This window comes from Oncorhynchus nerka, linkage group LG16, assembly GCF_034236695.1.
Source record: "Oncorhynchus nerka isolate Pitt River linkage group LG16, Oner_Uvic_2.0, whole genome shotgun sequence".
Classification (NCBI taxonomy): domain Eukaryota; kingdom Metazoa; phylum Chordata; class Actinopteri; order Salmoniformes; family Salmonidae; genus Oncorhynchus; species Oncorhynchus nerka.
In genome coordinates, this window is record NC_088411.1 from 13,785,920 (window position 1) to 13,801,846 (window position 15,927).

The 15,927-nt window shown below is 45.8% G+C and overlaps 1 protein-coding gene across 1 annotated transcript in view; it reads left to right on the forward strand.

Moving 5' to 3' along the window:
* The window catches only part of fshr (follicle stimulating hormone receptor), a 9,926-nt gene extending 4,606 nt beyond the window's left edge, over positions 1–5,320 (forward strand). The window contains exons 6-13 of the mRNA XM_029684751.2: positions 87–167; positions 689–757; positions 955–1,029; positions 1,118–1,303; positions 3,004–3,227; positions 3,428–3,609; positions 3,737–3,928; positions 4,123–5,320. Coding sequence (XP_029540611.1) covers positions 87–167; positions 689–757; positions 955–1,029; positions 1,118–1,303; positions 3,004–3,227; positions 3,428–3,609; positions 3,737–3,928; positions 4,123–4,623 — 1,510 coding nt within the window. The 3' untranslated portion in view covers positions 4,624–5,320. The remainder of the gene's footprint in view (positions 1–86; positions 168–688; positions 758–954; positions 1,030–1,117; positions 1,304–3,003; positions 3,228–3,427; positions 3,610–3,736; positions 3,929–4,122) is intronic.
* Positions 5,321–15,927: the final 10,607 nt, after the last annotated feature.

Here is a 15,927-nt window from a genome sequence, read left to right on the forward strand (position 1 = left end):
TGTGTGTGTGTGTGTGTGTGTGTGTGTGTGTGTGTGTGTGTGTGTGTGTGTGTGTGTGTGTGTGTGTGTGTGTGTGTGTGGTGCAGGGACCTGCAGGACAATGTACACATAGTGATCATCCCCAGCAACGCTTTCCTCGGCCTCACCACTAATACCATCGATGAACTGTGAGTAGTAACAAACACACACACAGAGTACACTACCCACACACACAAACACACACACACACACACACACAGAGTACACTACCCACACAGACAGAGTACACTACCCACACACACAAACACACACACACACACACAGACAGGGGATTGGTGGATAAGTGAACAATTTATCAACCCCGTCTCCCAAGGTCTATATTACACTGTGACCACCATCACACACACACACACACACACACACACACACACACACACACACACACACACACACACTACAGGTGGCTGGTGGCACCATGGTTTGGGAGGCCAGGCTTATAGTAATGGCTGGAATGGAATTATTGGAACGGTATCAAACACATCAGTATGTGTTTTAATACCATTCCATTTTTTCCATTTCAGCCACACACACAGAGTACACACACACAGAGTACACAGACACACAGAGTACACACACCCAGAGTAGCCACACATCTCCCTGGAAATAGGCCATTTTCATGGAATGACTTTATACATCGTTCCTCTTACAGACGACTGACCAAGAACGGCATCAGTGAGGTGGAGAGTCACGCCTTTAACGGAACCAAGATACACAAACTGTGAGTCCACACGCCCACACACATACACACACACACATACACACACACATACACACACGCATACACACACGCATACACACACGCATACACACACGCATACACACACACATACACACACACATACACACACACATACACACACGCATACACACGCATACATACATACTATAATGGTTTCTCTTTCTCTCTTTGCTCAGGTTTCTCATGGGCAACCTGCAACTTTCTCATATGCATAATAATTCCTTCAAAGGAGCAGAGGGGCCGGGGTTCCTGTAAGCATGGCTCCACAACGACACGTCAGTGACATCATCAGCTGTCATTTGTTTTTGTGTCCAAGTGTTGTTGTCTGTGTGTATTTAGAGACATCTCTCGTACAGCGCTGAGTTCCCTGCCAGAGTCAGTGCTGGGTGAAGTTGAGCATCTGTCCGCTGTCTCGGTGTTCTCACTCAGAGCGCTGCCTCCCCTGTCCCTATTCACAAAGCTACGACAGGCTAACCTCACCTACCCATCTCACTGCTGCGCCTTCCATAAACAACAGAGGAACAGGTACGAAGACAAACACACACTCCAAGATAGAATATATCTGTGTACAGTGCCTTGCGAAAGTATTCGGCCCCCTTGAACTTTGCGACCTTTTGCCACATTTCAGGCTTCAAACATAAATATATAAAACTGTATTTTTTTGTGAGGAATCAACAACAAGTGGGACACAATCATGAAGTGGAACGACATTTATTGGATATTTCAAACTTTTTTAACAAATCAAAAACTGAAAATTGGGCGTGCAAAATTATTCAGCCCCCTTAAGTTAATACTTTGTAGCGCCACCTTTTGCTGCGATTACAGCTGTAAGTCGCTTGGGGTATGTCTCTATCAGCTTTGCACATCGAGAGACTGAAATTTTTTCCCATTCCTCCTTGCAAAACAGCTCGAGCTCAGTGAGGTTGGATGGAGAGCATTTGTGAACAGCAGTTTTCAGTTCTTTCCACAGATTCTCGATTGGATTCAGGTCTGGACTTTGACTTGGCCATTCTAACACCTGGATATGTTTATTTTTGAACCATTCCATTGTAGATTTTGCTTTATGTTTTGGATCATTGTCTTGTTGGAAGACAAATTCTTCCAGAATGGTCCTGTATTTGGCTCCATCCATCTTCCCATCAATTTTAACCATCTTCCCTGTCCCTGCTGAAGAAAAGCAGGCCCAAACCATGATGCTGCCACCACCATGTTTGACAGTGGGGATGGTGTGCTCAGGGTGATGAGCTGTGTTGCTTTTACGCCAAACATAATGTTTTGCATTGTTGCCAAAAAGTTCAATTTTGGTTTCATCTGACCAGAGCACCTTCTTCCACATGTTTGGTGTGTCTCCCAGGTGGCTTGTGGCAAACTTTAAACAACACTTTTTATGGATATCTTTAAGAAATGGCTTTCTTCTTGCCACTCTTCCATAAAGGCCAGATTTGTGCAATATACGACTGATTGTTGTCCTATGGACAGAGTCTCCCACCTCAGCTGTGGATCTCTGCAGTTCATCCAGAGTGATCATGGGCCTCTTGGCTGCATCTCTGATCAGTCTTCTCCTTGTATGAGCTGAAAGTTTAGAGGGACGGCCAGGTCTTGGTAGATTTGCAGTGGTCTGATACTCCTTCCATTTCAATATTATCGCTTGCACAGTGCTCCTTGGGATGTTTAAAGCTTGGGAAATCTTTTTGTATCCAAATCCGGCTTTAAACTTCTTCACAACAGTATCTCGGACCTGCCTGGTGTGTTCCTTGTTCTTCATGATGCTCTCTGTGCTTTTAACGGACCTCTGAGACTATCACAGTGCAGGTGCATTTATACGGAGACTTGATTACACACAGGTGGATTGTATTTATCATCATTAGTCATTTAGGTCAACATTGGATCATTCAGAGATCCTCACTGAACTTCTGGAGAGAGTTTGCTGCACTGAAAGTAAAGGGGCTGAATAATTTTGCACGCCCAATTTTTCAGTTTTTGATTTGTTAAAAAAGTTTTAAATATCCAATAAATGTCGTTCCACTTCATGATTGTGTCCCACTTGGTGTTGATTCTTCACAAAAAATACAGTTTTACATCTTTATGTTTGAAGCCTGAAATGTGGCAAAAGGTCGCAAAGTTCAAGGGGGCCGAATACTTTCGCAAGGCACTGTATATTATGTCACATATAAATGAGTGTGTGTGTGTGTCTGTATTTTCGCATTCTTGCGTGCATTTGTCAGGACCTTCCGGATGACCTCCGCGTGCTTTAAACCCGGGGCTCAGAACAACCTCCACTTCTTCATGGACTTCTGTTTAAATTGGACGTCTGTGGCCTGTAGTCCCGCCCCCGATGCCTTCAACCCCTGTGAAGACATCATGGGCTCCGCCCCTCTACGTGTCCTCATCTGGATCATCTCTGTGCTCGCACTGTTAGGCAACACCATCGTGCTGCTTGTGTTGCTAGGTCAGTGAAAAAAAAAAAAAAAAAAACGTTTTATGTTTATTAGAAACTCTCAAGCCATTTTTATCGCAATAACTGTTTTTATCACAATACAAATGTGTGAATGATGACAAATTTTGTAATGAAAGCAGTTATAGTATTAAAATACGTTCTTGTGATAAATGTCATTACTAAACTTCCCCCTCCCCATTCTCCGTTGCTAGGCAGCCGAGCGAAGATGACGGTGCCACGCTTCCTGATGTGCCACCTGTCCTTTGCCGACTTGTGTATGGGCGTATACCTGGTGGTCATAGCAACAGTGGACGTGCGTACGAGAGGTCTGTACTACAACTACGCTATCAGCTGGCAGACCGGGGCGGGCTGTGACATCGCCGGGTTCTTCACTGTGGGTATACTGTAGACCTAGGAGGGTGTGTGTGTGTGTGTGTGTGTGCACCCTAGCCTTCGTATACTGAAGTGATCTGAACGCTTAGAACTGATGCTCTAACAGAGGCGCTATATTGAATGTGCAGGTGTTTGCCAGTGAGCTGTCTATGTTTACTCTGACGGCCATCACCCTGGAGCGCTGCCACACCATCACCCACGCCCTCAGACTGGACCGCAAGCTCCGCCTCCGACACGCCTGTGCTGTCATGGCTACCGGCTGGGCCTTCTCCTGTCTGGCGGCTCTGCTACCCACTGTAGGCGTAAGCAGCTACAGCAAGGTGAGGGATGTGTGATGCTACCTGTTTTTCTACACGTATTATATTGCACAGCTTCTATGCTAATTTGGGTATTGTGTGTGTGTGTGTGTGTGTGTGTGTGTGTGTGTGTGTGTGTGTGTGTGTGTGTGTGTGTGTGTGTGTGTGTGTGTGTGTGTGTGTACGTGCCTGCATGCGTCGGTGTGTGTGTGTTTCAGGTGAGTATCTGCCTGCCCATGGATGTGGAGTCGCTGCCGTCTCAGGTGTTTGTCATGTTCCTCCTGCTGCTGAACGTGGTGGCCTTCCTGTGCGTGTGTGTGTGCTACCTGAGCATCTACCTGTCCGTCCGTAACTCCTCCTCCCCCCCAGCCAGTGCTGAAACCCGCATGGCTCAGCGGATGGCCATCCTCATCTTCACGGACTTCCTGTGCATGGCACCTATTTCCTTCTTCGCCCTCTCTGCCGCGCTCAAACTACCCCTCATCACCGTCTCCGACTCCAAGCTGCTATTGGTCCTCTTCTACCCAATAAACTCATGCGCCAACCCCTTCCTGTACGGATTATGCACCCGGACATTCCGCCGGGACTTCTTCCTGCTGGCGGCGCGATATGGCCTGTTCACGACCAAAGCCCAGGTCTACAGGACAGAGAGTTTCTCCGTCCAGCAGGCTGCATGGATCCAAATGTCGCCCAAAGCCTCCCACGGGACGCTGTGTTAATTGGTTCAAATCAGCCAAGCCACCGGACCCCTACTGAAACCCTGACCTTTAACCCCTCACCCCTGAACCCAAGACCAGGCACGGGACAATGTGGCCGGTTTAAACAACAACAGCTTCTCTGAGAGGGATGGGACCCTGATGCCTCAGAGTACGCACACACACGTACGCACTCATACACACATGCACACAGACACACACAGGACTGCAGGAGGTGTGCGCAGTGACAGGCTGCTGTTTAATAGTAGCAGATGGCTGTATAGTAGTACTTTAGCTAGTGATTGACTTCACAAATTCACCTGATCGCATCAACATACTGAACCCTCTCTCTGCTCTCTACCTCCTCCCTCTCTCTATCTCTCTTTCCCCTCCCCCTGTCTTCTCAATATAGAGTAAACACAGTTCAAGATTTGTTAAATGTTTTTAAGAGATATGTAAAGATGTTTTTTTGTTTGTTGTTGCTTCCAGACCTGGGTCAGATACAGACACAAAGAGGTGCTTTGTGTTTTTGAGGTGTGCCTAATGTAGATTAGAACGTTTGCATTCCATTGAGCAGGGCAAACCAAACCAACGGCAGAAGTATTTTAAACTACTTTAAATTGTTTACTTAACCCAGGTCTGGTTCTTTCATGAGTTGCGTTTATTGGTTGTGGAAAAAAATGTGTCTATATGAGTTGTGCATCTACTGTTGTTGATAAAGCTCTATGATTGTGCATTTTACCAAGAGTGAGAATGTTACTGAGACTTGGAGTTGAGGTATAGTGTGTACTGGCTGCACATAGAGAAGCCAAAACGAACACATGAACACAGGCACACTCACACTCACACACACACACACACACATTTTTGAGCAGTTTCTTGTGTTATCAGAAACATTCTGTCCTTCAGCACATCCAGTCTGTTCAAGGACAATGACCAATCCCCCAACCCTTCTGTGTGTGTGTGTGTGTGTGTGTGTGTGTGTGTGTGTGTGTGTGTGTGTGTGTGTGTGTGTGTGTGTGTGTGTGTGCGTGTGCGTGTGTGTGTTTGCGTGTGTGTGGGAGGAGAGGTTACACAGCTGCACTCAGCCCGTTCATCAGGAAGAGGGAAATGGCTGGTAGATGGTTTATCAAACACACACACACTCCAAAGATGTTATTTCAAGGTTGCAGGTGCGAGGCAGGTCCATGGGTCCATCTCAATGTGGAAACACTCTCATGCCCAGACCCAAATCAACCCCTGGCCTAGCCCCTGAGCCTAGCTCTTACCACTTACCATGTACTGTTTTGAGCCCCCGACCTGAAGATCAGCAACGTCATCGTGATTCGACCTTGTTTTTTTCCGAGTTCCCAGTTGTCTTGAAAGCACCATAAATCCAGAGAATGCCAGATTTTGATGACAGTTTGATGACAAAATTTGCCCTTGAAGGACCACCGAGCCACCTTCCTGTTCAAGTGAGCACAGCACAACAAGGTGAGTTCAAAAATGTATTGTATGCTGATGCATAAATTATGTAATATGACAGGGAGATATGTATGGCGCCGGAGGAGATGGCTGCCATTTTACGGGCTCTTAACCAATTGTGCTATTTGTAACTTATTTTGTACATAATGTTTCTGCCACAGTCTCTTATGACTGAAAAGAGCTTCTGGATATCAGGACAGTGATTACTCACCTTGTACTGGAAGAAGATGTTTTCTTTAACGAGTCGGACGCAAAGAATTTACTTCAGACACCCGACAAGGCCAACATCCCCGTCATTCGCATGAGAAAGAGATGGGGGGTATCGGGGATCTAGGTCGGGTGCCTATTGTCCTATTAGCCATCAGTCCTATTAGCCAACGTACAATCATTGGATAACAAAATAGATGAGATACGATCACAAATATCCTACCAAAGGAACATTAAAAACTGTAATATCATATGTTTCACTGAGTCGTGACTGAACGACGACATAGATAAAATACAGCTGGCCGTGTTTACGCTGCATCGGCAAGATAGAACAGCTGCCTCCGGTAAGACAAGGTGGCGGTCTGTGTATATTTGTAAACATCAACTGGTGCATGAAATCTAACATTAAGGAAGTCTCTAGGTTTTGCTCGCCTGAGGTAGAGTATCTCATGATAAGCTGTAGACCACACTATTAACCAAGAGAGTTTTCATCTATATTTTTCGTAACTGTCTATTTACCTCCACAAACCGATGCTGGCACTAAGTCCGCACTCAATGAGCTGTATAAGGCCATAAGCAAACAGGAAAACACTTATCCAGAGGCGGCACTCCTAGTGTCCGGAGACTTTAATGCAGGGAAACTTAAATCCGTTTTACCTCATTTCTACCAGCATGTTAAATGTGCCACCAGAGGGGAAAAAACTCTAGACCACCTTTACTCCACACACAGAGACACGTACAAAGTTCTCCCTTGCCCTCCATTTGACCATAAGTATATCCTCCTAATTCCTGCTTACAAGCAAAAACTAAAGCAGGAAGCACAAGTGACTCGGTCAATAAAGAAGTGGTCAGATGGGGGGACAAAATGGCGCCGTAGAGAGAACACGGTGTTTCAGCGAGCTCTCGTGGCATTCTTAAATTTATATTCTTACATTAATCTCCTAGCTTGAAAAAGTGGTAGAATTGGCTAAATAAGTTACCATATAATGAGTCTTGACGACTATTTCGCAAAAATCTCCGACAACATGCCCAATAGAACTACTAAGAAGTCGACCAAAACCACCACCCCTGTGGATGTGCATGAGGAGCTAGCTAACGTTAGCGAAGCTAACACCATTGCGGACCCGGGCACAATGGACCTGATGATTCAAAAGATGACTGATAACATTACTAAAGTGATCGATGCTAAGATAAGAACGGTCTTGGAAGCAATAGCAGGCCATTCAGCTGAAATACAGAGCGTTGTGAAACGTGTTGTTGAGGCGGAAGGAAGAATTGCTGCAGTGGAAACTTCAACTACATCTATGGACGCTAAGATAAAAGCACTTGAGAAACAGGTGCGCGAAATGGCGGAGCACATTGACGACTTGGATAATCGAGGACGCAGATGCAATATTCGTGTTGTGGGACTCCCGGAAAATTCTGAAGGGACACGTTCAGTAAAATTCTTTGAGGAATGGATCCCTGGCTACCTACAAATGGACACTAAGGCTGGTCGTGTGAAGCTGGACAGAGCCCATCGCTCTCAAGCACCGATACCGGGCCCCAATCAACGCCGACGGCCGGTGATTATAAAGTTCCACAACTTCACCGACAAGCAGCGCGTCATGGATGCGGCTAGAAACATCGGCTCTGATGGTAGTCAACATAAAGGTCCAAAGGTCTCATTCTTCAATGATTATTCCACAGCGGTTGTACGAAGACCCAAAGCGTTTGATGAGGCGAAGGCTCGACTCAGGAGAATGAAGATGGACTACGCACTGTTGTACCCGGCCACATTGAAGATTATGGTCAACGGATCACCTAAAAAGCTCTACACACCTGAAGAGGCTGCTGCGTTTATTGACTCTCTCGGGTAAATAACTTTAAGCTGCACCTCCACAGCATTGAATAACTTTGTTTATTTTTAGTTGAATCTGATCACGAAACAGTGGTGTGAGTCCCCACGTACTCCGGCTCAGTAATATTCGTAACTTTATTATTTTTCTTGCTAAAGTAATAGCCGCTATAGCTCAGGCTGAGATATGTGTGAATCCATATTGGTGCCCAGGCTTGGTTTTAGGTGGAAGAGCCTCAATCTTCTTCTATTGATTTTCTTTTCCATATATATAAAGGATGAGGCTATTGAGCGGCAATGCGGACTTAAGAGTCTACATTGGAGAGTTGAAATCCCCTGCATGTTAGCTAGTGGGAAAACCCCTTTTGGAATTTTACATGTTTAATTTTTGGGTTTAGTATAGTTCGAGTTCAGGGTTCATATTTTTTGTTTATGCTCAGTGAGATAGAGGAGAGTTCAACACATGGAAAAGGTACCACCCCACTTTTACAGTAGGATCCAGTCTGAATATTGAATGGTCAAGATACAATGGCAGATAACAGACTGCGTGTATGTACGTGGAACATTAGAGGGAGCCATAACCCCATTAAGAGGAAGAAAGTATTGTCTTTTTTGAAAAAAGAAAATATTGATATTGCCCTGTTGCAAGAAACCCATTTGGATGATAAGGAGCACCTGAAATTACAACAAGGAGGGTTTGGTCAAGTGTTTTTCTCATCATTTACATCCAGAAGTAGAGGTGTAGCAATTCTGGTGAAAAAGAACTTACCACTTAAGGTCTTGAATTGTGTGAAAGATAAATTTGGTCGCTTTGTTATAATTAATGGTACTTTACAAGGGCAGAACATTTCCATAATGAACATTTACTTCCCCCCCTGCTCACCCCCCTGATTTCCTCACTAAGGCATTTCTAGACTTTTCAGAATTAAACTCAGACACTGCAGTGGTTGGAGGAGATTTTAACTGCTTGTTGAACCCCCTTATTGATAAGTTTCCCAGTGGTATAGCTTCACTCTCTCCTCAAGCTAAGTCACTTAAAGTTATTTGTGATGATCTGGGGTATGCGGATGTCTGGAGAGCTTTCCATCCCTCCAACAGAGAGTTCACTTTTTTCTCTGCACCTCATGGATGTCAGACTAGAATAGATTATTTTTTTATGCCCAAGATGTCTTTGCAGTCTGTTTTATCTGCTAGGATAGGAAGCATAGTCATATCTGATCATGCTGAGGTGATCCTGGACATAAAACTCAACGGGGCATTCAATCGGTCAAGACATTGGAGGTTGAACACAACCATTCTTAAAGACCATACATTCACATCATACTTTATAACAGAGTTTAAAGCATTTTTCTCTATTAACTCTCAATCAACAGATAACCCCTCGCTCCTTTGGGAGACCTGTAAAGCGTATGCCAGGGGTCTGATTATGTCATACACAGCTACTAAGAGACGGAAAAAGCGGGAAAAGCAAAAAATGTTAGAGGGTGAATTAGGAACTAAAGAGAAGGACTACATTAAAACGCCCACTCCTGCCCTGTTAAAGAAAATATCAGTCATTAGATCAACGTTAGACTCTCTCCTAACACAGGACGCTGAAAAGAAAATGAGATTTGTCAGGCAAAAGCTATATGAACATGGCGATAAGCCAGGAAAGTACTTGGCATACCTAGCTAAAAAGAGGGCTGACTCTCAGTCAATTGCTACTATTACTGATTCTGATGGTAATCATTTATATGAAAATAAATTGATAAGTGACTCATTTAAGAAATTTTATACAAACCTTTATGCCTCAGTACTGCCAAAGGATGCACCCAAATTAATGGAGAACTTCTTTGGTAAGATTGAGCTCCCTACTATCTCCGAAGAACAGAGGTCCCTCCTTAATGCCCCTATTACCAAGGAAGAGATAATGTTCGCAATTAAGAATCTGCAAAATGGTAAGGCCCCAGGACCAGACGGGTTTTGTAGTGAGTTCTATAAAGAGTTCCATGGCCTGATCCTTGAGCCATTGCGTGATATGTTTAACCACTCATTTTCAAATGACCAACTCCCTCAAACGCTGAGAGAAGCCAACATTTCACTTATTCTCAAAAAGGGAAAATGTCCAGAGTCTTGTTCCTCGTACAGACCAATTTCCCTTCTGAATGTGGATAGAAAATTGCTTTCTAAAATTCTAGCCACAAGATTAGAGGACTCATTGCCACTAATTGTGAAAGGAGACCAAACTGGCTTCATTAGGGGCCGTAAGTCATGCAACAACGTCAGGCGGCTTCTTAATGTAATTCAAGCCTACCAACAAAGTGCTGTAGATGGTCTTGTGCTCTCCCTAGATGCTGAGAAAGCATTTGATCGTGTGGAGTGGTCTTACCTATTATTTGCTCTAAATAAATTTGGTCTGGGGGACAACTTTATAAAATGGGTGAAAGTTTTGTATGATGATCCTCAGGCTGCTGTCCTAACTAATGGGCTACGGTCAAATAGCTTCTCTATACACAGAGGTACCAGACAGGGCTGTCCTTTATAAACTCTAAACTTCCGGCGCCGACAGAGATGGCCGCCTCGCTTCGCGTTCCTAGGAAACTATGCAGTTTTTTGTTTTTTTACGTGTTATTTCTTACATTAGTACCCCAGGTCATCTTAGGTTTCATTACATACAGTCGAGAAGAACTACTGAATATAAGATCAGCGTCAACTCACCATCAGTACGACCAAGAATATGTTTTCCGCGACGCGGATCCTGTGTTCTGCCTTACAAACAGGACAACGGAATGGATCGCATGCAGCGACCCAAGAAAACGACTCCGAAAAAGAGGGAAACGTAGCGGTCTTCTGGTCAGACTCCGGACAAGGGCACATCGCGCACCACTCCCCAGCATTCTTCTTGCCAATGTCCAGTCTCTTGACAACAAGGTTGATGAAATCCGAGCAAGGGTAGCATTCCAGAGGGACATCAGAGACTGCAACGTTCTCTGCTTCACGGAAACATGGCTTACTGGGAAGACGCTATCCGATGCGGTGCAGCCAACGGGTTTCTCCACGCATCGCGCCGACAGAAACAAACATCTTTCTGGTAAGAAGAGTGGCGGGGGCGTATGCCTCATGACTAACGAGACATGGTGTGATGAAGGAAACATACAGGAACTCAAATCCTTCTGTTCACCTGATTTAGAATTCCTCACAATCAAATGTAGACCGCATTATCTTCCAAGAGAATTCACTTCGATTATAATCACAGCCGTATATATCCCCCCAAGCAGACACATCGATGGCTCTGAACGAACTTTATTTAACTCTTTGCAAACTGGAAACCATTTATCCGGAGGCTGCATTCATTGTAGCTGGGGATTTTAACAAAGCTAATCTGAAAACAAGACTCCCTAAATTTTATCAGCATATCGATTGCACAACCAGGGGTGGTAAAACCTTGGATCATTGTTACTCTAACTTCCGCGACGCATATAAGGCCCTGCCCCGCCCCCCTTTCGGAAAAGCTGACCACGACTCCATTTTGTTGATCCCTGCCTACAGGCAGAAACTTAAACAAGAGGCTCCCACGCTGAGGTCTGTCCAACGCTGGTCAGACCAAGCTGACTCCACACTCCAAGACTGCTTCCATCACGTGGACTGGGACATGTTTCGTATTGCGTCAGATAAAAATATTGACGAATACGCTGATTCGGTGTGCGAGTTCATTAGAACGTGCGTTGAAGATGTCGTTCCCATAGCAACGATAAAAACATTCCCTAACCAGAAACCGTGGATTGATGGCAGCATTCGCGTGAAACTGAAAGTGCGAACCACTGCTTTTAATCAGGGCAAGGTGTCTGGCAACATGACCGAATACAAACAGTGCAGCTATTCCCTCCGCAAGGCTATTAAACAAGCTAAGCGTCAGTACAGAGACAAAGTAGAATCTCAATTCAACGGCTCAGACACACGAGGCATGTGGCAGGGTCTACAGTCAATCACGGACTACAAGAAGAAACCCAGCCCAGTCACGGACCAGGATGTCTTGCTCCCAGGCAGACTAAATAACTTTTTTGCCCGCTTTGAGGACAATACAGTGCCACTGACACGGCCTGCAATGAAAACATGCGGTCTCTCCTTCACTGCAGCCGAGGTGAGTAAGACATTTAAACGTGTTAACCCTCGCAAGGCTGCAGGCCCAGACGGCATCCCCAGCCGCGCCCTCAGAGCATGCGCAGACCAGCTGGCCGGTGTGTTTACGGACATATTCAATCAATCCCTATACCAGTCTGCTGTTCCCACATGCTTCAAGAGGGCCACCATTGTTCCTGTTCCCAAGAAAGCTAAGGTAACTGAGCTAAACGACTACCGCCCCGTAGAACTCACTTCCGTCATCATGAAGTGCTTTGAGAGACTAGTCAAGGACCATATCACCTCCACCCTACCTGACACCCTAGACCCACTCCAATTTGCTTACCGCCCAAATAGGTCCACAGACGATGCAATCTCAACCACACTGCACACTGCCCTAACCCACCTGGACAAGAGGAATACCTATGTGAGAATGCTGTTCATCGACTACAGCTCGGCATTCAACACCATAGTACCCTCCAAGCTCGTCATCAAGCTCGAGACCCTGGGTCTCGACCCCGCCCTGTGCAACTGGGTACTGGACTTCCTGACGGGCCGCCCCCAGGTGGTGAGGGTAGGCAACAACATCTCCTCCCTGCTGATCCTCAACACGGGGCCCCACAAGGGTGCGTTCTGAGCCCTCTCCTGTACTCCCTGTTCACCCACGACTGCGTGGCCACGCACGCCTCCAACTCAATCATCAAGTTTGCGGACGACACAACAGTGGTAGGCTTGATTACCAACAACGACGAGACGGCCTACAGGGAGGAGGTGAGGGCCCTCGGAGTGTGGTGTCAGGAAAATAACCTCACACTCAACGTCAACAAAACTAAGGAGATGATTGTGGACTTCAGGAAACAGCAGAGGGAACACCCCCTATCCACATCGATGGAACAGTAGTGGAGAGGGTAGCAAGTTTTAAGTTCCTCGGCATACACATCACAGACAAACTGAATTGGTCCACTCACACTGACAGCGTCGTGAAGAAGGCGCAGCAGCGCCTCTTCAACCTCAGGAGGCTGAAGAAATTCGGCTTGTCACCAAAAGCACTCACAAACTTCTACAGATGCACAATCGAGAGCATCCTGGCGGGCTGTATCACCGCCTGGTACGGCAACTGCTCCGCCCTCAACCGTAAGGCTCTCCAGAGGGTAGTGAGGTCTGCACAACGCATCACCGGGGCAAACTACCTGCCCTCCAGGACACCTACACCACCCGATGTTACAGGAAGGCCATAAAGATCATCAAGGACATCAACCACCCGAACCACTGCCTGTTCACCCCGCTATCATCCAGAAGGCGAGGTCAGTACAGGTGCATCAAAGCTGGGACCGAGAGACTGAAAAACAGCTTCTATCTCAAGGCCATCAGACTGTTAAACAGCCACCACTAACATTGAGTGGCTGCTGCCAACACACTGTCATTGACACTGACCCAACTCCAGCCACTTTAATAATGGGAATTGATGGGAAATGATGTAAATATATCACTAGCCACTTTAAACAATGCTACCTTATATAATGTTACTTACCCTACATTATTCATCTCATATGCATACGTATATACTGTACTCTACATCATCGACTGCATCCTTATGTAATACATGTATCACTAGCCACTTTAACTATGCCACTTTGTTTACTTTGTCTACATCAGTGGTCACCAATCTACGGCCCGCGGGCCGGATACGGCCCGTCAGCATATTTGGCCCGGCCCTCTGAACAATACCAGAGACGCTATCAAATTTTTTTCCTATTTGGCCTCCAGAAAAAAAATCCTAGGCCCGGCCCTGTCAAAGAGAGAACGGAATAATGGCGAAAAGGTTAGGTAAGAGAAAAATTGATTCAGAATGCAGGGTATTTAACCTGCAGTGGACAAACAATTTTTTTTTTGTTCAATGCAAAGAAAAGGCTGTTTGTCTCATCTGTCAAGAGACCGTGGCGGTATTCAAAGAATACAATCTTCGCCGACACTATGAATCCCGTCACAAAGACAAGTACGATAGCTTGCAAGGCCAAATACGAGCAGACAAACTCTCAAAGCTAAAAAGTGGACTACTATCTCAGCAGAATACATTTGTACGCCAAGCTCAGCTGAACCAGGCATCCGTTCGGGCCAGCTTTCGGGTTGCTAAACTGATAGCAAGAAGCGGTAAGCCTTTCACTGACGGAGAGTTTGTTAAGAAATGTATGGATGCTGTCGCGGAGGAGGTGTGTCCCGAGAAGAAAGATGCATTTAATGCCGTAAGTCTGTCGGCGAGTACAATCACCAGACGAGTTGAAGAAATCGGGAGTAATGTATATGCCCAGCTGCAGCAGAAGACGAAAGAATTTGACTTTTTTTCATTAGCACTGGATGAGAGCACAGACGTGCAAGACACAGCGCAACTGCTCATTTTTATTCGTGGAGTTAGCGCAAACTTTGAGATATGCGAGGAGCTGGCAGCCCTCCAAAGTCTCAAAGGGACTACAACGGGAGAGGATATTTTTGACAAAGTGTGCCAAACCATGGAGAAGTTGGACCTGGACTGGTCAAAGCTAGCTAGCATCACGACTGACGGGGCTCCTAGCATGGTGGGCGAAACTCGCGGTCTAATAGGACGCATGAACCGGGAGTTGGAAAAAAGGGGTCTCACCGCCCCGCTACGAGTCCACTGCCTAATTCACCAGCAAGCACTGTGCTGCAAAGTGTTGAAGTGGGATTCTGTAATGAAGGTTGTGGTGTCGTGCATAAACTTCATCAGAGCAAAGGGACTTAAACACAGGCAGTTCCAAGAATTCCTGTCTGAACTGGAGTCTACGCACGGAGATGTGCTGTACTACACAGAGGTCCGATGGGCGTTTTTACGAGCTGCTACCCGAAATTAACGCATTTCTTCATTTAAAAGACAAAATGGTCCCAGAGCTGATCGACCCAGAATGGAAATGGCACCTCGCATTTTTAACAGACGTGACAGAAATACTTAACAGCCTTAACTTGCAGCTACAAGGCGAGGGGAAACTCATTTGCGAAATGTATTCACACATAAAAGCATTTGAGGTGAAATTAGCGCTGCTTTTGGAACAAGTGAAAAAGCACAACTTCGTCCATCTTCCTGCTACCCAAAACCTGTCGACAGAGAACCCAGCGGTCCCGTTCCCAGCTGAAAAGTGCATGGAAGCACTGGAAATGCTGAAGGCGGAGTTCGGTGTGCGATTCAGTGAACTACATGTTCATGCAAAAGAAATCCGTCTTTTTCAGAACCCCTTTGTTGCCGACATTGATGAAGCCCAGCCTTCATATCAGTTTGAGTTGGCTGAGTTACAGAACTGTGATGTTCTGAAAGACGCATTCAAGCCCAACAGTCTCATTGACTTCTATGCCGCCCTCCCAAACGACACATATCCAAACAAAATGTCCACAGTTTTTGGCAGCACCTATATCTGCGAGTTTTCTCGCATGAAACTGCTGAAAACCCCGATGAGATCAAGATTGACAGATGAACATTTGCATCAGTGCTTGAGACTGGCTGTAACTAGAATGGAACCTGATATTCAACTTCTCACCAGCCAGATGCAGGCCCACAGTTCACACTGATGAACATACATAGGTAAGCTCACTTTTCTGACTTGAATGAGTCATTCTGAGCATAAACAAATATAATCATAATAAAATCTACTGGGATAAAATCCATCTTTACAACCATACTGGTAGTGAAATGTATTGTGCTGTGTAGGTGCTGT